At 43.8% G+C, this 26753-nt stretch overlaps 2 protein-coding genes across 13 annotated transcripts in view; both read left to right on the forward strand.

Annotated features, from left to right (window-relative positions):
* Positions 1-19405, forward strand: part of USP54 (ubiquitin specific peptidase 54) — an 88902-nt gene extending 69497 nt beyond the window's left edge. For 3 of the 5 annotated variants that reach the window (XM_033148601.1, XM_033148602.1, XM_033148603.1), the window contains exons 14-23: positions 496-724; positions 1839-1978; positions 4158-4331; positions 5757-5876; positions 7024-7210; positions 10436-11874; positions 13356-13474; positions 14247-14384; positions 15859-16048; positions 18030-19405. In XM_033148601.1, the coding sequence (XP_033004492.1) occupies positions 496-724; positions 1839-1978; positions 4158-4331; positions 5757-5876; positions 7024-7210; positions 10436-11874; positions 13356-13474; positions 14247-14384; positions 15859-16048; positions 18030-18682 (3389 nt within the window). In that variant the 3' untranslated portion in view covers positions 18683-19405. The remainder of the gene's footprint in view (positions 1-495; positions 725-1838; positions 1979-4157; positions 4332-5756; positions 5877-7023; positions 7211-10435; positions 11875-13355; positions 13475-14246; positions 14385-15858; positions 16049-18029) is intronic. The other 2 variants (XM_033148604.1, XM_033148605.1) reach the window with 2 other exon arrangements.
* A 2285-nt stretch (positions 19406-21690) lies between these two features.
* Positions 21691-26753, forward strand: part of PPP3CB (protein phosphatase 3 catalytic subunit beta) — a 35591-nt gene continuing 30528 nt past the window's right edge. For 5 of the 8 annotated variants that reach the window (XM_033148609.1, XM_033148607.1, XM_033148610.1 and 2 more), the window contains exon 1: positions 23187-23465. In XM_033148609.1, coding sequence (XP_033004500.1) covers positions 23396-23465 — 70 coding nt within the window. In that variant the 5' untranslated portion in view covers positions 23187-23395. Of the gene's footprint in view, positions 21710-23185; positions 23466-26753 lie in introns of those variants that run through there. The other 3 variants (XM_033148616.1, XM_033148606.1, XM_033148612.1) reach the window with 3 other exon arrangements.

Consider the following 26753-nt stretch of genomic DNA (forward strand, 5'->3'; position numbering starts at 1 on the left):
CCATTAGCCCCAGTCACTCTGGTCAATTATCTGGGACAATAACATCTGGAAAGCCACAAAGAAGAGAGACTAGTTGCTTACCTGAGTTGATGTTCTTCAAGTGGTCATCTGTGCTGTCACACAGCCCTGTTGGTACATCTCCTCTCTCTCTCTCTCTCTCTCTCTCTCTCTCTCTCTCTCTCTCTCTCTCTCTCTCTCCCTCCCTCCCTCCCTCCCTCCCTCCCTCCCTCATCTGCTAGCATTTAGAAAGAACTGAAAGGAAAATTCCTTGGCTCACCTCTTTAACTAAAGGTTCCTCATATTTCTGGGAGGGAAGGCTAGTTGTTGGTTCTCTGGCGAAGGTTCTAGAAGGCGCTGGTCCCAGCAGTGTTGAGTGCACCGATAACAACCAAAAGAACATCAATTACAGATAAGCAATCTTTCTAGGATGCTGATTTATATATAGAGTGTGACAGAATAAAATTTGATTCTTCACTCATGTTCTTTGTATTTTATCAGGTAAAGAATTTATGGAAGAGGAGCCAAAGGAGCCAATCTCCCAAACAAGATCAAACCAACCCAACAGGTATAAGCAATGGACTCTAGGTCGGGGTGCCCACTATATGATGGAACAACAACCTCGTCTGATCCAAAGGATGGAATCTGGCTATGAAAGCAGCGAACGCAACAGCAACAGCCCAGTCAGCCTGGACATGCCTTTATCAGAGAGCTCTAGCACCTCCAGGTAAGTTTCATAAATATATAACCTGGTTCCAGTTCTGGTGCTCTAAAGCTCAGTTCACACATTATCCTCTCAATAAATCACCACAAGATTTCCCTGTTAACCACATTGGGAGCTTCCATGGAGAGATGGTCTGTAAATTAGAATAAATTAAAAATCTGCACAGGCCTCCCAAGGGCTTTAATGGCTGCTAAATTGATAGCTGCTACAGGTGCATGTGTTGAAGGGATGCTTTTCATCTCTCACTTTGCCCCATTCCCCAAGCGGGCAGGGCAGCCAACACTATACCTTCATTTGACAACAGTGCCCCACTATCTCTTGCAAAGAGGAACAAGGAAGTCCCAAACTGTTTACTTTCTTGTTCTGTTTGACTTTCGTTATTCCCACCCACTCTTTATATTCTGTTCTAAACTGCAGGCAAGAGGAACCAAGCAGCTAATATTAGAGATAACAAGGAATGATAATTGCTGGGGAGTGATTTCCTTGTTTCTCTGTGCAGGAAAACAGTGAGAATCGCCCACAGTGGCCAGATACAGAAGCTTACATACCTGTTAAGAGGTTAATGTATAAACTAAGTCTAGGATCTTGGAGTTTAAGATAAAATATAAATTGTTGGAAGTAAACAAAACACCAGTACATTGTTGGAAGTAAACAAAACACCAGAGATTTCAGCCCCTTGTTCTTTTTTTAAAGACCATTCTATGGGAGTTCATTTTAGGGTTCTAAGGAGCCAGAATGCCATATATGAAATACAGGTTAGGTCCCTAGCCTCTACTTTTAGGATCTGTATACTTCCGACTAAAAAGGTTAAACTGTTAACTAATGTTGAGCTATGTATGCATGTATGTATTCGAAAGGTATGTAAATCACCTTTCAAAGATCTGGCAGTTCTAAATCCATAGCTTCTAGGGCAAAGGCTATACAATAGAACTGCACCTAAAGTGTAAAAAAGACTGGGAGGGCAGGGGAGGAACAAAACAGGGAGGGGTGAGGTGGAAAGGGAAAGGGTTTGGTCAGGTGTGGAAAGTGGGTAGGCAGGGTTGGTGCATGGCACAAGCAAGGACAGCAGACCCTAGTAGTTCATATTAGAATAACCTTGCTTTTCTTTGGGTTGAAGAGATTCTCATATGAAGCGACCTGGAGCTTTTGTTCCTGCCTGGCGTAACATTCCCAAATCACATAGCAGCAGTATCTTGGAGGTAGAATCTGCACCAACTGCTAGTTGCTGGTCAAAGAACAAGCACGCCATCGGTAATGGTAAGGTTTTATTTTCCCTCCTAAAGTAGGGTTACCAGACGTCCCCGGTTCCTGGGGACAATCCCTCCAGATTTGCAAAGCTGTCCCCGGGAAATGTGGCAGCGGCAGCCTCAGCAGCCCAGAGCCAGCCTGGTAGCGCAGTTGGCTCTGGCTGGCTTCAGGAACTGCTCACTGCCACCACCACTGCCAAGGGGAAACCGGGGATGTCCGGCGGTACAGATCTACTGCCCCCTTCCCCCTTTGTTTTGACAGATCTGGGGAGGCTCGGGAGTCGTGGGCGGGCAGCCATTGCCCAGGAGGGGTGCAAGGGGTGCGATTTCTCTGCCAGGCAAGGTGCAAAGCCCTTCTTTCGCACCATGTGAAACATAAACATGCAGAGATTTTTTAAAAACTGAGCAACAGCCGCCTGCCCACGACTCCCAAGCCTTCCCAGATTAGTCAAAACAAAGGGGGAAGGGGGCAGGAGATTCGGGGGAGGCTTGGGAGTCATGGGCAGGCAGCGCACCGTTGCCCAGTTTTTTAAAAACTCTGCGCATTTATGTTTCACAGGGTGTGAAAGAAGGGCTTTGCACCTTTATACAATATGCCCAGGTTCTTTTGCCTCACCATCCCCACTACTGACTCCCTGTTGCTACTCAGCTTCAAAAAAAAAAAAAAAAAAAGGTGTCCCCGGATTCATTGGAAAAAAAACTGGTAATCATATCCTAAAGTATTTGCAGTCCTTGGATCATGTTATTTTTATTTCTTCCTCCACCTGCTGGGTTTTTCCCCCTGATCTCACACAAGTTGAAGGCATCAGAGCTGTGGGTATTCCTCACAGTGTCACACTAGCACAAGCTCTTAGTATTGGCGGCAGAGAATCACTGGCCCTCAACACCAAAAGACAGGCTGGTGAAAGCAGCAAGGCGGCAGCTCAAGTGACTGGGATAGACTGAGGGCTCAGAGCACCTGCAGTGTGAACAGAGCACACTACATACACAGCTCTCTGAATAATCAGGCATATTGAGAAAAGAATGAATCTTTTCTCTTATACTTTCAGTTCCATTTAATAGAAATGCCACTTGACACGTTTTCAGTTGTATTATTTTTGCTTGGTGCTTTGGTAGCAGGGAAAATGAAAAGCAACCACAATTAGAAGTAGGCTGTTGTCATCCAGGAGAAACAAATACATTGTGTGTGTGTGTGTGTGTGTGTGTGTGTGTTTGTAAACAACAAAGAGCCTTGTGGTACCTTAGGGACTAACATTTATTATAGCATAAGCTTTTGTGAACTACAGTCCATACCATCAGATGTATGAAGCGTTAACCTAAATTGCTGGCATGGGTGGGTGTCTGTCTGTCTGTCTGTACACACACACACACAATCTGAAATATATTTACCAGGCAAATCACTGTTTAGATGCCTGCTTTCATGTTCAGTCTATTCCGCACTGCTACATCTAGGTGCAAGAGCCTTCAGTGGTGGAACAATGGACACAACTGTGGTTTGTAACAGCGTACTAAACAATAGCACAAAGCATTGTTTGCAAACCCGCTTCAAACTGGTTTCTGATTTTGGTTTATTGGCTAATTACAACCTATGGTTGGTCAGTTCATTGCAGCAACCATCCAGTAGTTGTAAGACTGCAACCCCCATCATTCATTATCCTTGGCCAAACTCCATGGGGGTTGTGAGAGTTGGAGTCCAGCAACCACAGAGCCCACAGGTTCCCAGGCCCTGCACTAAACATAGTTAAGCTTTCTTGATTGTGAATTATTATGATGTCTGAACTGAGAGAGAGAGAGAGAGAGAGAGAGAGAGAGATATTGATCTGAATTAGCAAAAGGAAATGGGGTGGATGAGAAGCCCAAGGAACAGCCTATCTTTTCCAGACTAATTTGGGGAACAAGGAATTGTACAGCGGTTTGGGTTTTGTGGTGAAAGAATAGAAGGTATAGGAGATGATGCTAAAATTGCATGCCCAGCAAGTAGAGAGGTATTGGTGTGGGCAGAAATAGCAGGTTTTCACCTCCTTGATAAGTCTCATATTGGAAGTTATTGCTTGGTACAAACTTTGTATGAGCTATAGTAGATTTAAGAAAACTGACCAATTTTTTTTGGGGGGGGGGTTTGGAATCCTGGAAAGAAAACGGCATGTTTATTAACAAAATGTGGTGTTGATGTTTTTTTCCTTCTCAAGGCGGGGAGGTGCTTGTCTCTTCTAAGAGTGAACTGGATGAATTACAGGAAGAAGTGGCAAGGAGGGCCCAGGAGCAGGAACTTCGAAGGAAGCGGGAAAAGGAACTGGAGGCAGCAATGGGCTTTAATCCCCGCCCAAGCAGGTTCATGGACCTGGATGAACTGCAAAACCAGGGTAACATGTATGGGCAGGCTATCCATCTTGCACAGAAGTGGTAGGATTGGGGTTGGCTGATCTGTGCCTAGGATGATAAATGGGGAGAGAATGGTTTACTACAAAGATCATTTCAGACCCTTTGGGGTTTGCAGTGTAATTTCTGTAGCAGTTGCATACATACTTACAGAGTTTGTTAGATGTGTTTCAGTAGAAAAAGGAGGTTCTTAGGTTTATTGATTTCCTTTCCTTTCTGTTCTATCATTGGATCCCAAAGGGCTCCAAAGGCAACTGACATTAAAATAAGTGAAATATTTTTTTTTTACATTGGGGCTGCTATCGAGTGAACTAGATGAATTACACCCAGAAGCTATAACGCCCAAGAATTTAAGCTATATCTGGGCTATATGAAAAACAAATATACAAATTTCCACTAGAGATAATATGTTTTGTGATACCTCTTATTCTGAAGTTTTTTTCCTTTCTATGTTATATCTACTTTTGAACAAAGTTCCTCAAAGTAGATTACAGAAATGGAGTTAACAAACCAACCACTCTAACCAGTAGTTTGAACTGAGCTTGAAAATGAACAGAGAGCTAGGGATGTTGTTTTTAAAACCGCAAGGTATGTTCCAAACAATCAGTTCTGGTTAGTAGCCTTTTCACTGCATAGTACACAGGTTGTCATTTCTGAATAGTCTTCAAAGGGAGTCCAACATATAATATGTTGCAGTAGTTAATTTGGACGTTGCCAGGGCATAGATGACAGGTGGTTAAGCCATCTCAGTCCAGGAGGAGTCTCAGCTGGTGCGCTAGCTTTTGATAATGAAAGGGACGTCTAAAGTTGGTGCTGAAATTAACAGCAGTTTCAAACTGTGAATCTGACCCTTTAGGGCAGCCTTTCTCAACCTTGGGTCCCCAGACGTTATTGGACTACAACTCCCATCATCCTTGACCACTTGTCTTGCTAGCTGGGGATGATGGGAGTTGTAGTCCAACAACATCTGGGGTCCCAAGGTTGAGAAAGACTGCTTTTGGGGAAGAAGAAACCCTCCAGAGCAGGCTGAACAAATATTCTACCTTTTCTGGACTGAGCTTAAGTTTATTAGCCTTTATCCAGTTCATTACTGCTCCTGGGTTCCATATTTAGCACACCCACCTCCTCCCTGTATTAGGGGGGAAGTGAAGGATAGAACTGGGTGTCATCAACATACTAATGATACTTGCTTCTTAATCCCTGGATAGCTTGGCTGCATTTGACCCACAATCTTCCCTCTCTTTCTCTCTCCTGTGCTTGTGATTCTGAGAAGGGTCTGCTATACAAAATGTTGCAGAGCTAAGGTTGCTCTGCATTAGGGAGGGGATGTTGTATTTTGCTGAGGTGAAGCGGGGAAAGGAAACTTGAAAAGAATGTCAATGAAAATGAAGAGTGCTGCCCCCTTGCAGGGAGGACTGATGGCTTTGAGAGGTCTGTGCAGGAGGCAGATTCAATCTTTGAAGAGTCACTGCATCAAGAGCAGAAGGGAGACTGTGCTTCAGCTTTGGCTCTCTGTAATGAAGCTATATGTAAGTAATTCTTAATTGCTTCAGCTTACCTCGCTTTTTGCAGTTTACTAATATCTAATATCATCACAGGAAAGTAAAACTGGACAGGTCTATGCAAACTCACAGTTGGAAAAGCTTGTGTGTGTCTTAAAGTGTATGGAAGCATCTTCTTTGTGAGCACCATCATCCCTGGAATTAAGTCCTAGCGTTTCCCCATCCCCTTTTCCTACTGGGGCTCCTTTTGAACTAAGGCAATAGAAAGAGGAACAAAAATGTTCCACTTGATGCCAACGGTTCTGACTGCTATATTATTCTACCTCCTGCTTTCCAGCCGCCCGTCTCCCCTGCGGCATACATTTCCCCCCAGTTCAGAGACTGGTTTCTCAAAGAGTTTAAATTCCCAAAGTACAGCATATAGTTGCTTGAAAGGAGAGTGTGTATGCTGTACCAATTGAAATTTTGTTATGGAAGAGGAGGCATCAGTGTTTCAATAAGTTTAAGACATGTGCTGTGACTTTTGGGAAAATGTGCTGCTGCATTTTTTTATTTTCATACGTTATATTTTTGATTGGCTGACTCTTTCCCTACCCTCCATTCCCTTCTTGCTGGTTAGCAAGGTTGCAGACAAACTGATTTCTAATGTCATGGCTTTGGAAGGTTGAAAGTATTTCTTTTTAGAAGTCTGTTCTCATGGATTAAATGAAACAAGAAGGCAAAATACAAACTTCATAAAGGCTCCGGTGGCAAGTGTCCCAACTGGCTATATTTTGGATTTCATATCCTGACCAGATTCATTTGTATACAGAGTATTATTACACTATTTGGAGCTAAACATGGCCATTTAAAATGAAACAATTAGTTGCATCAATGCATCAGGGAGTGACCCACGTCACAGAGAAGAGGAGGTTTCCTAAAATAAAATAAAATAAAATAATAATAATAATAACAAAGCAATTTTGCTCAGCTTCGTATCTTTTCAGTTTTGATTAACCTGTTTGGACACATAGCTAACCTGAATGTGCATTAATGGGAACGGATGCATCCTTGTGGACTCTTCTGTGGCAGTATTTGCATGTTTCTTTTTTATGTTTTTGTTGCATCTTTTGTTTTTCTCTCCCTCCCCCCCAGTTTTGTTTTTGTTTCTGCTATGTTTTCTTTTGCTTTTTAGCTAAACTAAGACTTGCCATGCATGATGCCAGCTCTAGCACTCACAGCAGAGCTCTAGTCGATAAGAAGCTGCAAATCTGTATCCGAAAAGCACGGAGCCTCCAGGATCGCATGCAGCAACCGCAGCCAGCACAGCCGCCGCCCACCCGCCACCCGCCACTGGGGGGCAACATGACCCAATCTTCAAGGTAGACTAAGAATATTGCAGTACTCCAGATCTGAATTGGGCCTGATCTGGAAAGAAGAAGTGAGCTTATATGTTCCACGGTTTGTGTGAAACCCCTTCTTTAACTCATGCCCCCAAGCAACTTAGAATATCGTGGACCTCTCCAGGTGGTGAGAATAATTGGATTTTGGTTTTGTGTGTGTGTGTTGAACAGTGCAAATCCTGATCCAACACTAGGAGCACAATCCATTGAAAAGTTAATGCCTCTGTAACAGATGTGGGAAAGGTGTCTTGTTTTAATGGAAATGTTCATTTGGCAGGGGTAGGGGGTGGAATATGCATTCTAGTGCTGAAGATGGAAGTATACATCTCATTTTAAAAAAAGTCTGCAAAGTATGCACAGTGGTTGCGGAATGCTGCTTGCTGGTTTTGGGGGGTTTGCTGTGCATATTTCTAAAGGCCACTCTTCTTCCATTCTTCCAACAGGGAATAATAGTACCTCTCCTTTTTTAAAGGCTGAGAATGGTGTGGGCATAGGAGCAGAGTGAATGTTCCTTATCACTAGTGATACTGTGGATGTTGGCCAACAAGGAACCAGCAGGGGCACACAAGGAATTTTACTGCATGTGTCTAGCTAAGGGGGAATCACAACAACAAAATGGCAGTTTAGATGCTGAGAACACAAAACAGAACCACTTATAAGGAGAAAGACAGAGAGAGATCCACTGCGACAGCCGAGTGCAACAACTTTGCATTAATTGTACAATAAAACAATTGTCTAGTAAGGTATTTAAAGAAATTGATAGTAGTTTGCTAACCCAGGCAGGTTTTCTTTACCACAAAGAAAAAATAATGGATAGATGACAGTGACATTTAAAAAAGGAGCCATGTGAAGGCAAAAATGAGAAGATGTGAATGAGTGAGAGTAAAAAAAAAAATCGAAATGCTTTACAATACCAAAGTTGGATATGCCATGTAGATAAATGAAAGCCCTTCTATTGATGAGTTTTGATGAGACATCTTCGGAAATCACAAGGATGACCCCGCAATAGCTTTCTACAGGGTGTGTGCACCCCAACAACCCAACACCTACTGCCATACAATCAGTTCTTGTCTGATTTCTGCAAATCCTGAATTATTATTATTTTTAAACCAAGTTTGTGTGTGTGGAGGCTTCCTAGTCTTCCTAGTTTGCAAAGTAGTTTTAGAATGTGGCACAAAGTGTTTGAGTATGTTCTTCAGTACCAATCAAATTGTCAACCCCAAGTTACAGGTACTGAACCAGGATCCAGTTACAGGTAGGTAGCCGTGTTGGTCTGCCATAGTCAAAACAAAATAAAAAATTTAAAAAGCTCATACCAAGAACAAACTTAGTTGGTCTCTAAGGTGCTACTGGAAATAATTTTTTTTATTTTTTATTTTGTTTGAACCAGGATCGATACTTACGTGGTAGCAAGCTGATTTTTAAAATTGTATCTAACGTCCCAAAATGCACACAAACTAGCAAATAAAATGTGGAAGCATGCCATTTTCCAAATTAGTATTCAGTGAAGTCCTTAGTAGGTAGATAGTCAGTCAGTCAGTCTTTGGAAGTATCCTGACTTCTGCTCAGTTCTGGGGCATGCCGTTTCTTTTTCCATGCACACTGGAGGGTTGCTTCCTGTGTTCTGAAATTTGGGGACTTTGGAAGCGGGAAAACTCTCCTAGTATCAAGGGAGATGAGAACCTCCCTACTCTAGTACTTCAGAGATGCATCTGAAAAGAGACACACGTTCAAATTTTCCTCAGCTTCAACAATAGCTGTATCGTATGGCCAAATTGCTTTATAGTAAAGGGCAAATAGCAATTGGAGTGGGTGTGAGAGAGTGAGTGGCAGGCAGGAAGTTGGTAGTATCTGCAAATCCAAAGCAAGAACACATTTCAGACCTGGGACACACAGCTGCTTTTTCTTCAGAATAAAAGTGGCCAGTTTGAGTATGCGTTTTTAAAAGCACGAATAACATAATACAGATTTATGCTAAGCCTTGCTTGTTACAGCTTTCTCGTAGTCCTTATGAGATTTAGCTGGAAACTGGCCTGAAAGCCAAAATCCTTTGGGTTGGGGGTGGGCAGAAAGGGCTGGAGAAAAGAGACTCTGCCCTTAGGTATTTCTTACAAAATCCATGCTAGTTTTGCTTCAGATTTAATAGTTATCAATTTACCCACCTTATGGTGGTCGTTGGAGAGACACATTGAAAACAGACCATATTGCCCCATTTCCTCTCATTCTGTTGTGGGTTGTGACAGTCTCTTGTGGTGAAAAACTTAGAAGACATCAAAAGGTGAAATCTTCGCTACAATATTGGTCTAGATTTCTGGTTATTTCCTCCATTACAGTGTGCTGTGGTGTACTGTACACTAATTTAGATCCCTACAACATGTATTATACAGACATGAGTGAAAATAATATCTCTGGAAAATAAAGTTCCATCGCAGTTTTAAAATTTGACATCACCATATGCACAAAAAGTATTATTTTATGTATTATATTTTATAGATATGTATCTGGTACAAAAATACTCATGTTAAAACAACATTACTTCAAAGGTAATTTTTAATGTGGAGAGTAAATCAACTTGTAACACTATTATAGTCAACTGGTTCTCAGGGTTAAGAGTCAACTCCATCTAAAGTGCTTACTGGTTGAATCTTCTGCATGATAGCTTCGAACTTCCTTTTCCACTTGCTTTTGGAAAACTTCAACTTAAAAAAAAAGTGGAGAAAATAAGTTCTAAGAAGAGTTCTACCATATCACGGTAGATGATGCACATAAGCTAGGAGTTGCATCTTCTTGGTTTGAGGAGGATCTCCTCCGTCCTGCTCAGATTAAAAAAACATACTGCATGTTTGGGTTTTCCTCTAGATGTCTTCCAAGCTGCAACTACATTTCACACGCACTTTAACTAGGAGTATATTGACAGAATGCACACCAAAGCTCTTTGTTATGGATAGTGCTTTGTGAGTGATGATGAAAAGTACCAATGGGACTCATGCCTATAAGAAGACTAAATGTTATCCTGAAATCAGTAGCCTTTCTTCTCCCACCCCACCAATTTATTATTTTTTAAATGCTAGAAGAATTAACAACGTGCCTTAAGGTGAATTAGAGTGGGCGTTGGTGAAGCACAAGGGGTTTCGAATTCATCCTAAGATTTATTTTCCAGTTAAGAAGCACTAAAAACTGATTGTGATTTTATGTGTGTTTCAGTGAACAGACTGGCCCGCTCCAAGTACTGCTGAGCCAGAAGATAGTACTGGAACCCAGCAGAGAAGCAGAACTTGGGTCCAGTTCTTACTTCCATCCACCTGCTTCCCATCATGAAATTCAGTCATCCTATCCCAAGTCCTTTCTCCCACCTCCTCCTGAAAGCAGCCCCTCTTGCAAGCCTTCTCTGAACTTTCAAGCTGCTTCTGCTGGTTTCAGTGATCGAGCTCCCTCTTTTCCAAGTAGACATGGGGTGGGTGACAGATCCATTGGAACGGAGAATGAAGTCTGCCATGATACAGTGCAAGAGGGAGTCTCTCCCACTAGTCTAAAAGACAATAAGGATTGCAGCAGTAGCAGTAAGCTCGAAGAAGTGCATAACATAGTGGCTTCTCTCACACCATATTGCAAATTGAAAAGTAACATGGTAAACTCTGGATCTTTGCCTACGCTCTTCCCCTCTTCACATCCAGCGCAAGCACCATCTGATAAAAACAGCATTCATAATCCATGCTTCAAACCATCAAGTTTTTCAGAGAAGCCTCTTGTTGAGCAGCAATGGGCCAATCACGTCATAACCCTGGCTTCTCTTTCCCCTTTGCCCCACTGTCCTCCAGATCCATTGCAGACTGCAAATAGGTACCCAAGAGCAAACAGCCATGAGAGTTTACATCACTCACAGGAAGAATTTGTCAGTGGGGGTTCTCTGAAACCTGAGATAATCAGTGCTAAGGGGCATGTTCGCTCCCTTGCAGAGCAATTTCAGCGGTTGCAGGGTGTCCCCCAGAAGGAGGGCACTCATGAGAAAGAAAGGGAAGTATCTGTCTGTCATGATCCGTATGCTCCAATGTTACAACAGGAGCCCTTTAGCAATCCTCAATTCCTAGGGCATAGGCAGCCAGTGGTTGGAAGGCAAGAGAATGGAATATGTTTTGCTGAAAAGTTGAACTCGTACCTGAGTTCTAGAGACAAGTTCAGTTCCGGAAATTATTTTAGTGCTCACAGTAAAATGTCCGAGAGTTCTGCATCACACAATGAAGAACTGTGTAACAAAGGGGAACAATGTTCCGTAGATCCTGACTTATCCCCAGGGAAGTTCAACCACGAGGGAGAAGTGAGAGAGGTGAATGACGGCAATCTTGCTGGCTTGGTTACATCTATGCCTGTGGACTGTTGGGTAGACAATGTTAAAAGGTATTATAGTTCTCAGCTGGATTGCAAGAGTGCCACCTGTCTTCCGGTGCCTAGGAACAAGTCGCCTGTGTCTCATCAAGTAGCCTTTGGGGAGGACCCAATGCAGAAGCACCCACAGTGGAATGAAGACACAGAACAGGAGATTTCTGAGCTGGAGTCACTGTATCAGGCTAGCTTACAGGCATCTCAGACAAGCCAGTCTATATCGGGAAGGCTGGACAATCCCTGGCATCCATTGGGCAAGACAGGTAATGTAAATGCTATGAATTGCCATATATATATATATATATATATATATATATATATATATATATATATATATATAGCATTTAGATTTAAATTAAAGGCAAGTGGCATTTCATGTTTTGACATGTATTGCACCAGTTGCTAACATTGGGAGTTTGCAGTATAATTTCTGTTGCTCAAAAAGGCACAGTATGAAATTTTTGGAAACTAATGTGTAAAACGTACATGTTGTGAAATAAATGCTTAAAGCACACAAGTTATGCATAGAAATATATATCGCCAGGAAAATGCTGCCAACATTTTCCTCTGAACTGATATGCTTTGATGTTCAGTTACTTTCTTCTTCATTCAATCTGTGCACATTCCTTGTAAAGGTTTCCCTTGGTGCACAAGTCTGTCAAGCTTCATGCAAAAGCTCAAACCTCTGCCATTAACTGGAGTGCTCTTGTACTATTTCCTACAAGTCATACCTATTTTTCTTCTGTGCCTCAAATTTGATGGGTTATTATTCCTCAGAAGAATTCAGTTTTTATGAACATGATAATAAACAGTTTTGCAGCAATTCTAATTAATCATGACCTATCTTCAGTCAAGTAACCCTCTTAGCTTGACATCTGGAACTGCATTTTTTACAAACATTTACCAAGCTGTGGCTTTCCCTAAGTTACAAAAATAGAAATGTGCAATGATTTAATGAGGAAGAAGCAATGGTTATGCAATATTCTGAGATTTTAGGATGAGTCTTTTGCTCAGCAGATCATGCCTGCCTTTTCCCTAAATTGATGGTAACAGCCAAAATTGGACTGGTAGAATAGAAGGGGTTAAGGGTAAGGTCTTAAGGTTCTAGTCTTCCCCTCCCCTACCATTCCACTTTTCCTGGTTTTGCTCCCTGTATATGCTGAGCTTGCAATGCTCCTAGGCAAGCATGGATTGTAACGGAGGCAACAGGATGAGTAAGTTTTAATTCCATGTGTTGAATGGCCATGCCCTACCATTCTTCCTGTGTTCTGCCATCAGTGGCCTTTGAGTGCTCCAAGCAAAGTTCAGTTGTGCAGCTTAGTGAAAAATAGTCACTGGTGTAGACAGTGCAGCTTCTCTGCCAAACACACATATAGTCTGGTTTTTCACCTTAGTTAATATGAAGAAAACTTAGGTAATAGCTGTGAGAGGTATAGGAATATGAAACTAAGTTATGAGTAATTTAGCTAATTTTTTTACTACTGATAATCCGTGTAATAAAAATGAAATGGAACTGCATAATATTAAATTGTGACTTAATTGTTTCTGAACCTTAAATGTGGTGTCCTGTAAAATAATAGGTTATGGGATAGGTTATAAAGATCTCTGTTCTTTTTGCCAGCTCTCAGAGTTTAGACTACTGTACTGGTCACTGATGGTTGGCAGGAAAAACCTGAATGTTTTATAGATGTATCCTTAAAAGTTCAGCTTACCACTACTTTTTTCCCCTCTCCTTCCCCCACAGCATCTGCAAACTTACCTACCAGAAAGATGCGTGGTGTAGCTTGCATGGGTCTTTCAAAAACACCAACAGCAGAGATCGAACGTAACCTCTACGGAACCATTGCATCTCCAGTCTCCAAGGTAGCAACACATTGTACATATGTGCTGAAAAGAGGGTTGTGTTAAATAAAGGAATACTAAAAAGATGTGAGGAAATGAAGATGTAAAAGCCGGGCAGTTACAAATACTTGTTTTAGATTAAACGTTGCATCATATCCAGCATTAGAAGTAGGAGCAGTTAAATAAGTTTACCTGTTCATGATCCTAATAACTTTTTAGTATGGTTTACTGAACCATAAGATGAAAGAAATAATGTTCTAAACCCAAGCACACATATGCTATTCCTTTCCCAGTGGACTTAAAGCAATACAGAGCAAACTGTTGAATTTCCACGTTCTGCTGGAACAGTTCTTGAACTGGGCTAACCTGATACTGAACATAGTTGCTGCATTTTAAGATGGATTCTCCACACCCAACATAATACCATTATTTTCTAAATCTGATGCAAACTGATTTCTATTGCTTTGCAGCCTTGGGTGGAACCTAACATAGCGCATGTGCAATGGAATATTCTCCCTCTCTCCTCCCGCTGTGCTAGGGGTTCCAACAACCTTCTGAAGCAGATTTGGGGATGGTGTGGAGCATGTGTAGGGGGAGAAGTCCTGGTGCACAAGTGGAAATCCATTAAAACAATACCACCCTTGGCTTCCTTATTTTTTCGCCATTTCTGAAATGTTAATGTTAATGATCAATATAATTTCAGTGTCCATTTCTGAAACTGTGTGTCATATTGCTGTGGCCTTCTTTAGCTAATAATGTTGTATGTCCATTTTCAATGGCAACATCTCTTCAGGTACCATACCCAAGAAACCATGGCAGAGAGCCAGAAGAGGAGATGTACAGTGCAGAGAACTTCCGTCGCATTGCACGTAGTCTCAGTGGGACCGTCCTCGCAAACAAGGAGGAGACACTTGTTTCTTCCCACAGTTTTGTAAGTACAAGATTCCAGTATGAGTGTGCTTGAGTCACCCCCCGCCCCAAATAATTTCTTTAGCTTAATTGCCAAGTTCTAAACAGGAGGGACATTTTAATAAGCTTGTTCTATGAGCCGTTCTTAAATCTCTTCTCATTTAACAGAAAGTGCCTTCCTGCTTATGCCACTGGCACATGGGTCAGTTAAGTTTCACCTCTCTTTTAGGTTGTTTTGCTGTTTTTAGCACCAATACATTCTAAACCAAGGGTAGCCAGTCTGGTGCCTTGCAGACGTTTTGGATTACAACCCCCTACCATCCAGGACTAGTGGCCACGCTGGCTGGAGCTGGTGGAGAGTGTTATAGTCCAAGCCTTCTTGAGGGCATCCTACTCTGTATCTAGAACCTTTCAACTGCTTTTCCAACACTTTCCCTCAGAACCCCACATCCAAAGCCTTTGCGTTAAAGATTGTGAACAGTAATGCAGCCAGTAGGGTGCAACTTTGTGGCCAAATTTCAGAGATTCTAGGGCTGTGTTTGGTGCAACATACACTCATTTCTACTAGTCATAAAATGCTTTAGAGTGCAATCCTGTATTCAGAAGTGAATTCCACGGTGATCAGTGGGACTTATTCACAGGTACAACCTGCCTACTTAAGCTATCCGCCCAATAGTGCTTCCCTTCCTCATCATCTCCAAAACAGAATACAAGTCCTTGGAAATGAAATACAATTATAGAGACCCTACAAGAGACCCTTATAGGAGTGTTCCTTTAGGGCAGGAATGCCTCAAATCTTTCTTCAGAGGGCATATGGTATTCAGCCCCCACCTTGAGTTTTAGAATCACTGGAGATGGTGAATATGTTTCGGAAGGATAAATCTGAGTTTGTGTCTGAGGAATCTGCAGGGAAGATGGAAGAATTGGAACAGGAGACCTGAAGATACAGACTGATAGAAAGATCAGGATATCTGGGAAGGGCGGAGAAGATCTTGATTTTCAAACCACATACAATGGGAAGACTAGTTGCTGGAGCACAGTTTCCATCCTTGACCATGGGCATCTTTATTTATGCTCTGTCTCTATTCTACTTAATTTATAATGATGACGTGTTGTTTTTGATGAAGACCATGGTTCTTTATTTATTTTAAAAGTGGATCTTAGTCATTTTGTTCATGTCTGTGTCTTCAAATTATGTTGCACTAGATTTTGCAATAGCAATAATAATAAAATAACTATACAATAAACAAGTTTTTTTTAAAAAAAATCTTGGCAATTCTTTTACAAGTGCTGGGAACTGTGATGGCCACACCTACAACATTTCGATTTCTCATCACAAGCAGTTGCATGCCCTTTTTGGAGTGACCATATCGCTCACTTGTCCATGCACTCTCCCCACCTGTTATCCCAGTTCTTTACTTGTCTGGTTTCCCCCCCCAGTTCTGTGTTTAATGATCATTTTCAATTCTATTTCCCTTTTCCCCTTTTGTCAAAAGGAAGTTTCCAGTGAGAGGAAAATGCCAGTGGAAGCCAGACACCGTTCCTCCAGCACCACTTCCCTCACTTTCCCTCACGATTCTCCTCCTGTGTTACCCTTTGATCCCCAGCACTATTCAACCCAACTGCAGCACCTCTCCCATGATGCACCAGTGCCTAGCATGGTGGGCAAGACACATAGGCCATCAGGTAATCACTGGGCTCTTCCTCCTCCTCCTCCTCCTCCTGTGTCATGGGAGAGTAAGTACGCGGCTCTTTCATCAGCTGTAGCACAGGGCTTTGGGCTGGGCTCTTCTGCAATAATGATGCTTTTGATCCCTCCAGCTGCTTGGAATGATGCACGCCCTTTCCACAATACGTTGTCTTAACACACCACACTGCTCAATCCATACTGTAGCGAGTGGGCATATAAAATAAACGGTTCATCTTTAGCCTATGTTAAGTAGCAGTATTTCTTCATCCTGTCATGGCGGTATATCTGTCGTATGACTATATTCCCCCCCCCCCAAAAAAGGGTGTGAGAAGAGTTGGCATTGTTTGTTTGTTTGTGGTGTTGTTGTTGCGTGGCCAGGCGGAGTCCCCCAAACCCCACGCAGCCCCTGAGTGTAATAATGACACAAGACAACGTGCTATGGGATTAAAATTGGCCACAACTTTATTAAGATTCAGATGTAGGAAGACCTTGGCTCAGGCATTGGGCGTTTATCCTTCCCAGGGGTCTGGGTAACTTCAGGGTTATCCAGCATGTGTGGGGATTGGGCTAAGTCTGGAGAACATGTGTTGAAGCAGATAGCCCGCCCCCCGTTTGCCGCTGCTGGAGGGGTAGGGCAATGACAATCTCTGGGCGTATGGCCAATGCCTCCCCCCAAGCCCCTTTAACAGGAACCCTGTTATCGCTGCCGCACTGGGGGCGTGGAGTCACCGCCCCCCCCCCATTTAGGAAGATGACTAAAGGATTCCGCCCAAGGCCTGCAACCGCCAAAGTTGTGACGAATTGCTACGGGAAAGGCGAAACCTGCCAATGCAGGGAAATTCCTTTCCGGCCCTTCAACAGCGGCCTTCACATAGCAGCGCCTGCATGCCTGTGGAAAAGAGGTTAACCTGTAATGTAAGTGTTAATTGAGGGAGTGGAGGGTGGGAGAAGCTCTGGAGCCGACTGCTGCTTCTCAGGTAAGCTACACCTTCTATTGTGTACTGTGTGGTCCCTCCTCCCACCTGGCCAATCCCCCTGGCAACACCTCCCCAGGCGGGATTGGCGGCTGACTGGGGTAGGCGGAGACCACAGGTATCTTGCCTGGGAAGGCGGTGCCAGTCCGAACTGCCAGGTGCTCCTCTGGGATCCAAGGGGGCTGTGCGCGACCACGCAAAATGTGCACCCCATTTGATGTGGAGAACGGTCATTGCGTGGCCAAGCGGAGTCCCCCAAACCCCACACAGCCCCTGAGCAGAATAATGACGCAAGACAACGTGCTATGGGATTAAAATTGGCCACAACTTTATGAAGATTCAGATGTAGGGGGGGTGTGGAGTCACCGCCCCAGCCCCCCCCCCCATTTATGAAGATGACTAAAGGAATCCGCCCAAGGCCTGCAACCGCCACCCAAGACCGCAAAATCGTGGTCTCGCTGCCAAGACTACCTACACCTGAAAAGACGCTTTGCAGTCCGCCAACCATTCCAAAAGGCCATGCCTCATATCACTCAGCCAATAATCGTTACCAGTGGCTGAAAGGTGCACGCCATCGGGCCTGAAGAGTTCCTTCCTGTATGTGTTGTTGTTTTCTTTCCCCAAACCTGAACCCATTCGTTCCTGAAACTCAGCTCCAGAGAGGAGGGAACGTTTGCTTTTTTGAGGAGGAGTGGGAAAATGTTGCCTCTTCCTTCTAACCCTGGAGTCACCTTTAGGAGAAAGAGGATGTACGTTATTTCCTATCTGTCGTAAGCACCCTAGTGACCCTGTGTGAGGGGGCCGTAGTCAGGTTTTGCCTATAGTTTGGTATTGTCCCCAAGGAATGAATAGCAGCTATTTATGAATGTTGCTAGTGTTTTGTTTTAAAGCACTCAAACACCTTTGTTAGTAACTTTCTAGGTACATTGTTGATATATCATTACTTAAAAAAAAAAAAAAACATTGCTTGAGGCAAATAATTTTATATTTTTCCTTTTCTCAGGAAATCAGAAGAACATCCAAAAATTTTTGGTTGTGCCTGACAGGGGTGAAACTTTCCAAGGTGAAGACAACCCAGCTGTGGCACTGAACTATGGGAGCCTCACGTACAAACAGCAGGGCCTGCCTTCTCAACTTGGGCAGAGACCTTTTCTTAATCAACATTTAGGAAGCAAAGAAGCATCTGGCCCCACTGGCCACTGGCTGCAGATGAGTCACACTGCCAGACAAACAGCAACACTGCCAGATAGACAAACAGTACACTGGGGATATGCTGCTCCAACAAGCAAGGGATCACAAAAACATTTACTCCAGCAGCCACTGCAGCAAAGAAAACGGGATGCTTGTGCCGCTGACTGTAGGTCGCCGCTTGGCAAGAGTTACAGTACCTTAAGCATACCTCAGTGGGCTTCAAGAGACACAGGTGGCTTTCAAGGTTGTCCAGTGCCGCCCACACAGGCCAAGGCTCCAGGTCCCAGGAGGGTAGATATGCCCCCAGATGAAGACTGGCGGCAGAATAGCTATACCTCTCAGCCTGGAGCAAGGAGAGTGTTGCCAGTGCACATGATGGATGGAACCTACTCATCCGCTTCTGAAGCGCACCGTAGGATGCTGGCCCGCGCAGCTGCTGCTTCCATGCACAACAGCGGCTGGTGAGGTCTCTTTAATTTCAGAAGGGATTGCCCCCTTATGAAACAGGTTGTCCGAGCTATAGTTGATAAGACAGCAAGATTTTTTTTCAGTCCGTGTCTGTGCCAGTCTTGTCTTTAAAAGTAGCTATACGATAAGTGGAAGCTAATTGCACTGTGTTTCTGTACTGCCGAACCACTGTCCATGGGGAACTTTTTGGAGACTCCATTCTCAGCCTCTCTCCATAGAAAATGGTTTCAGGCCCACTAGCAATTTGAAGAAGAGCAAGAGCTGCAAATGAAATCGGTTGTTGACAACAGGCTGTGTTTTAAAGGACTTAAGTCATGAAAAGCATCGCTACTAATCCCATACGCCAACCCATTAATTCAGTTTTTAGTTGTTCTTCTCCGTTAGGTGGGGCCTGATAAACTTCCCATGTTCTCTGAAGTTAAAGATTTGGCAGTGCTTATGGGTTGGTGAGGCAAATGTATCCTTTGTGTTGAGATGTTAGGCACAGATGACTGCCGTAGGTGCTAGTGCGGAGCTGGAAAGAAGGCATAGTTCATGTGTAAATCAAGCCTTCTCCCACTTCCTCAAAGCAGACTAACAGTGCTTCAGAAAGCAAAGACTGTTAAGTCTGCACACTTAATTATAACATTGTAAACACAGAATCACTTTAACTATTTTAGGGTCAAACATACTTGCCTTTGTAAGTATTTTTCAAATAAATTTATGAAATAGTTATATTTATTGGGTGGTGTATGAATTGCTTTTATTGTCTTTCAACCAGGTGATTTAAAAAAACTGACAAACTGGTATTCTACAGTTCTTGCACATTCATTAGCTCTTACCTTTGCTTTGCATGTGAGATGCATATAATGGAAACTATCCCCTATGGCATCTGATAACAGGTTCGCTCATGTTCCTGTATTTGGAGCAAACCTCTGGAAACAGGTAGGACTTCCCACTCTATAGGCAGAGGTGTAAGAGTACTGTGCTGCTATGTTATTGGCATCCGTCTGTCTGGAGAGACAATGGATTGTGCCTCCAGGGGTGAAGACAAATGGCTGCATTAGCAGCACCGATGTGACCTCAGGGCGCAAGCCTGGGCAGTGTGTCTGGAGGTCTTGAGCTGCCCAGATGACAGGACTCCCCCTCCCTTCTCAGCCTCACTGATGTGGTCCAAAGAGAAGCAGAGCTATACGTTTGACACCAGCTTGGCTGCAGGAGTTGCTAGAAGGGGGCGTACCAAGGCACCATCCAGCCATCTTAGGGACTCCAGATTTGCATAGGATTTACTGCTTAGCCTTCTCTTCTCCTGAAGATGTCCCTAACTCACCAAGGATTTGACACGCATTGGCTACTCTTACCTGGTTTAGCCAGCCAATCAAAGCCATTTCCAGGGTGTGGCTGTTGTCTCATACAGGCAGCTTCCTAGTAGCCACAGGTGAAAGCTGAGTGCAGGGTATGGACCACAGGTGGGCAAATTACCCCAGAAGCAGCACAATATGCCCCCCCCCCAGAGATACTACATCTCCCCTAACGCCCTATACTTGTGTGTTTATTCTATAAACATCTTAGAACAGAGGTCAGCAAACATTTTCAGCAGGGGGCCAGTCCACTGTCCTTCAGACCTTGTGGGGGGCCAGACTATATTTTTTGGGGGGGAAATGAACAAATTCCTATGCCGCACAAATAATCCAGAGATGCATTTTAAATAAAAGCATGCATTCTACTTATGTAAAAACACCTGGCAGGCCCCACAAATAACCCAGAGATGCATTTTAAATAAAAGGGCACATTCTAATGTAAAAACATGCTGATTCCGGGACCGTCCACGGGCCGAATTTAGAAGGCGATTGGGCCACATCCGGCCCCCGGGCCTTAGTTTGCCTACCCATGTCTTAGAAGTTCACCAGTGTGGTTGGATGAAGGCCAAGAAGACCCCAAGTTCAAATCCCAGTTCAGTCACCAAGCTTGCCAGGCAACTTTTGGCCAATCCGTCTCAGTCCACCCTACCTCATAGGGTTGTTGTGAATATTACATTGAAAGGTGAGGCACATGTATGCTGACCTGAGCTCTTTGGAGGAAAATGGCGAAGTAATTAAAGATAAAAATTAAAAGATAAAACAGTTTGTTAACAGGTAACAAATACCATCTGCTGCCTGTCAGAGTTAGTCTGAGACTATTTGAAGAAAAACTGCTTTCTGCCTGTTAAAGGAGCTGGGCTGGCTACTGACTTCCATATGATCTCCGTTCCTTTTGGGATTTTTTACATTGCCTATAGCTCCTGCTAAGAGGTGTGTTGAATTAGTAATTAATTGCTTTATAAAAATTAGATATTTTGAACTTGGGAGCTAGCTCTACTGGGAGTGTTGGTGTGTGAAAAATCTGAGCTTTGTGAATTGTTCTTCTTTGTCTCATTGCTTGAGTCCTGCAAGAGCATGGCACATTGTTACATTATCCTTTTAGGGAATATTGTCAAAGACTTGCCAGTGTTACAATGAACACCATTGTTTGCTCCCACACAGAAACTCCTAGACTGAAAAGTGGATTGTTAAGTTCTTGGCCTCCATATAAAACCTAGACTGCTCCCTAGTGTTCCTTCTAAATACATATGCCATATTGTCATCCTGCTTGACAATTACACTTTTTTTGCAGTACAACTTAACTAAATGTACAGCTCATTTAACATGATGCTGTGGTTTCTGGGTTTTTTTATTCAGTCTGAACACTGAGCTGCAGATAATATTTTTACACCTGACCTCAATGTGATATGGTTGCCCATTCAATTTTCAATATTCCTCTGTATCACTGTCATATGATGTCTCTAGTAACAACCACGCTCAGAGCAACCTTTTAAAAGCTCTCATGTCACCTGCTAATGGTGATGCAGGAGCAATCAGCTGGAGTGAATTGCCTTGTTACAAAGCTGAATAGAGCACAGCTGTGCCAAAAACAGTCTTACTGGGTTGCAAATCAAGGCCAAAGGCTCATATCAGGGATGTGCGAGCATCATTGTGACTTCTGATGCTGCCTCAATTCTGGTGAAAAGTAAGTGCATTGAGTATAAGGTGAAACACAGGCTGCTATTTCACCCTTTTTTTCCTTTGTGGGTGAGGATTTGTGAAGACACTGGTTTTCTTACATTTTAATACTTTTAAGGTGGTAGAATAAGGTAACAAAAGACAGCACATAAATTAGGTTACAAGGTGGTGATCTATATGCCCTTATGGCATGGCTGGAGCCCAGGCTAATGAAGATGATGCTAGTGAGGGGGGCAAGGGTTAGCTGGAAAATAAATGCAAATTTGATCACGTTTGAATTCCTTCATATTCTAAGTATTTTGTTGCACTTTTCTGTATGAATGAATGGGGATTCTTCTAACGCCTTCCTCAGATGTGGAGTTTGGATAACATTTTGACTTGCCGATTGCTGCTTCTGCCAGGCTGGAGTGGGTGATTGTGGTTCTCCAGATGTTGGACTACAACTCCCATTAGCTCCAATCAGCTTGGCCTATGGTCAGGGATGTTGCTACAGGCACTATTATGATGGGTGGGCTATAATTTTAAATAAATGGGAGTGGATAGAGAAGTATGTGTGTGAAGAGAAAGGTGAGTTAAGGGGTGTTGGAAAATGTGGCTTGGGTTAAGGATTCAGCATGTTCTGTGTCGGGTGTAGCAATGTGTATAGATGTTAGGAGACTATTAGATGTTATGCTTCCTCACATTTGTGAGTTCAGCAGAGTGCATCCTTTTGCAGCTTAAAAAGCTTAGATAGGCTAGTTTTAGCCTTTCGGTTTAAGTAATGCAGGATGCTTTAAGGCAGACTGGATTCTCCTGATATTCCCCCCCCCCTTCTCCCCCTTAAAACAATAATCACACAAACAACATTATAAAAGGTAAAAATAACCTTTACTCAGAGCTTCTGTTGCAGAATAACAGATTCTGTTGCAGAATACAGCAGCTTTGTTCAGGCAGGCTTAAAATGACAATTCAATTAGACATGCTCAAGTTTAGCTTCAGACGGTGTCTGAACTACAAAGCTCAGCCATGCAGATTGTTCTCAGCTTTCTGGCTTGTGTTGGGTAAAAAACTTCTTTGCCTGGATTTTCACATTTTGAAATATGGCAACCCAAGTAAGGAGAATATATCTCACGAGTTTTCTCTAGCAAACTGGTCCAGGAGCTTCGACTTCTAACACTGCACTGAACATTCCCTCAAAGGTCACACCTGCTGCTTAAAAATTATTTGTCAATAGCAGTTAATATGCCACAAACTAATATTCCTACTGAGAGGAACAGACGCTTTAAAAAGGGGGGAGGGAGAAAAGCATTTAGGAAGCAGCCTCATTTATTTACATGAGGAGCCTTTAATTATGGCGCCTCAGCTGAGCAGTTCTGAGGCGCTCCCTTTAGCCTCCTCGTGGAGAGTGTGGCGGCGGCGGCGGCGGAATTGCGGGCGCGGTGCATGCCGGTCCCGAGGCGGGCTGCACCCGCCGCCTCGTCACTCGCGCTCGCGCGCTCTCTTTCCCTCAGCGGCTAGTCCGCCGCCATGTTGCTTTTGGCCCTGGCTGCTCCCACCCGCCCTTAGTCTCTCGTCGCCCGCCCCTCGCCCTCGCGCTGGCCGGGCCCCGGCGGGAGGCGGATAAAGAGAACCGCAGCCGGGGCGAGGGGCGGCCGGGGCGGGTAGAGACGCTGAGGGAGACGCCGCCGCTGCTGCTATTCTCGCCGCCCGCGCCATGTCCGGCAAGGAGGGGACTCGGGTTGCGCTGGCGACGCCTCACGGTACCTGTGAGCGGGCCGTCAAGGGTGAGTGACAGGCCCGGCCAGGCCCGGCCGCCTCGCTAGGCCCGCCTCCTGGGGCTGGGCGATCCCGCGCCTCGCCCGTCAGTTTCCCTCGCTCTGCGTGTGTATGTAGGGAGTTCATACGTGCTGCGGGTGCGGGCCTGAGAGGCGGTTGCAAGCGCCACTGGCGGCGTCCTCTTGCCCGCTTCCTCACCCGAGGGAGGGAAGAGCGCCTTGACTGCTTGTTTGTATGGCGCCTGCCTGCGAACGTGGTTGTGTGGTGGATGTCCATCGGGATGCCGGGGCGGGTGGGGGGGGGATTTTTCTGTGGTGAGCAACGGATGTTGTAGTTGTTTCCTTTATGCAGCGAAGGTGCGGGGATGGGTTTTGTTTGGTAGCCCTCCGAACATCCCTCTTGAGTTGGGCTGAGAGAGTGTTTGTGGGGTTGCCTCCCCCCACCTGAAATTTCGCAGGGGGTTGCTTATTTGAATCCTGGGTTTTCTGGTTTTGTTTTTTTCCCAAGGCAGGGAAACAAAAAAAGGGTGAGATGGAAGGGAAATACATTGATGGTTCCAGCTGGTATTGCACAGCTGTTCTCTGTGGAGGGCAATGTACAGGTGAAACTCGAAAAATTAGAATATCGTGGGGAAAGTTCATTTATTTTAGTAATTCAACTTAAAAGGTGAAACTAACATATGAGATAGATTCATGACATGCAAAGCGAGATATGTCAAGCCTTTATTTGTTATAATTGTGATGATTATGGCGTACAGCTGATGAAAACCCCAAATTCATAATCTCAGAAAATTAGAATATTGTATAAATATGGGGATGCTGGCTTTAAATGGTCTCTCAGTATGGTTCAGTAGGAATCACAATCATGGGAAAGGCTGCTGACCTGACAGTTGTGCAGAAAACCATCATTGAGACCCTCCATAAGGAGGGAAAGCCTCAAAAGGTAATTGCCGAAGAAGTTGGATGTTCCCAAAGTGCTGTATCAAAGCACATTAATGGAAAGTTATGTGGAAGGGAAAAGTGTGGAAGAAAAAGGTGCACAAGCAGCAGGGATGACCGCAGCCTGGAGAGGATTGTCAGGAAAAGACCATTCAAACGTTTTGGGGACTTTCACAAGGAGTGGACTGAGGCTGGAGTTAGTGCATCAAGAGCCACCACACACAGACGGATCCTGGAGGTGGGCTTCAAATGCCGTATTCCTCCTGAACAAGAAAATGTCAGAAGCGTCTTACCTGGGCTAAAGAAAAAAAGAACTAGTCTGTTGCTCAGTGGCCCCAAGTCCTCTTTTCTGATGAGAGCAACTTTTGCATCTCATTTGGAAACCAAGGACCCATAGTCTGGAGGAAGAATGAGGAGGCACACAATGTCAGGTGCTTGAAGTCCAGTGTGAAGTTTCCACAGTCTGTGTTGATTTAGGGAACCATGTCATCTGCTGGTGTTGGTTCACTGTGCTTCATTAAATCCAGGGTCAACGCAGCCTACCAGAAGATTTTGGAGCACTTCATGCTTCCTTCCACAGATGAGCTTTATGGGGATGCTGGCTTCATTTTCCAGCACCTGCCCACACTGCCAAAAGTACCAAAACCTGGTTCAATGCCCATGGGATTACTGTGCTTGATTGGCCAGCAAACTCGCCTGACCTGAATCCCATAGAGAATCTATGGGTCATTGCCAAGAGAAAGGTGAGACATGAGACCAAGCAGTGCAGAAGAGCTGAAGGCCGCTATTGAAGCATCCTGGTCTTCCATAACACCTCAGCAGTGCCATGGGCTGATAGCATCCATGTCACGCCACATTGAGGCAGTAATTGATGCAGAAGGGGCCCAAACCAAGTACTGAGTACATATGCATGCTTCTACTTTTCAGAGGTCCAATATTGTTCTATTTGCAATCCTTGTTTTGTTGATTTCATTTAATATTCTAATTTTCTGAGATTGTGAATTTGGGGTTTTCATCAGCTGTACACCACAATCATCACAAATAAAGGCTTGACATATCTTGCTTTGCATGTCATGAATCTATCTCATATATTAGTTTTACCTTTTAAGTTTAATTATTGAAATAAATGAACTTTTCTACGATATTCTAATTTTTCGAGTTTCACCTGTATGTAAAAAGGATTATCATCATTATGTATTTTATTTATACCCTGCCTTTCCCCCGATGAGCACTCAAGGCAGCTTACAGATAAGAAGAACTGATAGGAACATGATTAATATTATTATTGAAAAGCTTTTCTTTGAATGGCTATTTAGCAGGTAGAAATCTAACAATCTGACAGACATTTTAATCTCTTATTTGTTTTTTTCTGTGAGTCAGTGGCCATTAAAAAAAAATTCAAAGATTTCCCACCCCTGCCTTATACTTATCATAGCAAAAAGACCCAGACATGGATTAGACTCCTAACCTGGTGACCATCTTCCCCACTATGGGGAGAGCTAATTTACCTATAAATTAGTATATGCAAATTTGTATCCTCTTTTGGGAGGGGTAATACATATATAGTGTACTGGGCCCAAAGAACTCTGTTGGCACACTGATCCCTCTTGTGTGCCCAGAAACCTGCCCCCTCAGACAACCTCTCAGACGTGGGCAGGGCAGCAGGACCAGACCTTTTTACAGCTTGTTGACATTGCTGAGGCAACAGCTCTCCTTGTGGGAGGATTCTCAAGTCTCCACCTTCAGGAGTGTGCTGTCCAAGGTCCTGACAGCCCCTACCTTACCTGTTGTGACACTGCCTTGCTTTGCCTGCTGTGACTCAGACAAACTGGTAAGTGCCTTTGCAGCCGTATGCTTCCCCTGAGCTTCAAGCTGGGTCAGGGCAGGACACATGCTTTTCATTAGACAAAGTGGTCCAGGCAGCTGCTACTGCGAGGCTATTTTTCTTGACTGCTTACAGCAACTTTCTGCCTTTACTGAACCCATTCCCAACTTAACACAATATATTTTTTTATGTTAACAGTGCCATCCTACAAATTTGTATTCAAAAGTCTCCGTATGTTCAGTGGTGCATCCTCCAGTGTCATAGGAGGTATATGATAAAGCAAAACATAAAATAAAAATGACCCCTCACAGTATCTAAACCTATTATAGAGTCAGCCCTGTAAATGCAAACAAATTCATTATTGCTTTGTTATAGTAATGCTAAACTTGATTGAGTGGGAGCTTCTTTTCTATTATTTTGGTATTTGCATTTGATGAAGTGAAGTGTAGTCCACAAAAGGTTATGTCTTTAAGATGCCACAAGACTTTGTTGTGCTACAAAAACCTAGCATAGCTATCCCTCTGGAAATAACA

The sequence above is a fragment of the Lacerta agilis genome, chromosome 5, assembly GCF_009819535.1.
Source record: "Lacerta agilis isolate rLacAgi1 chromosome 5, rLacAgi1.pri, whole genome shotgun sequence".
Taxonomy (NCBI): domain Eukaryota; kingdom Metazoa; phylum Chordata; class Lepidosauria; order Squamata; family Lacertidae; genus Lacerta; species Lacerta agilis.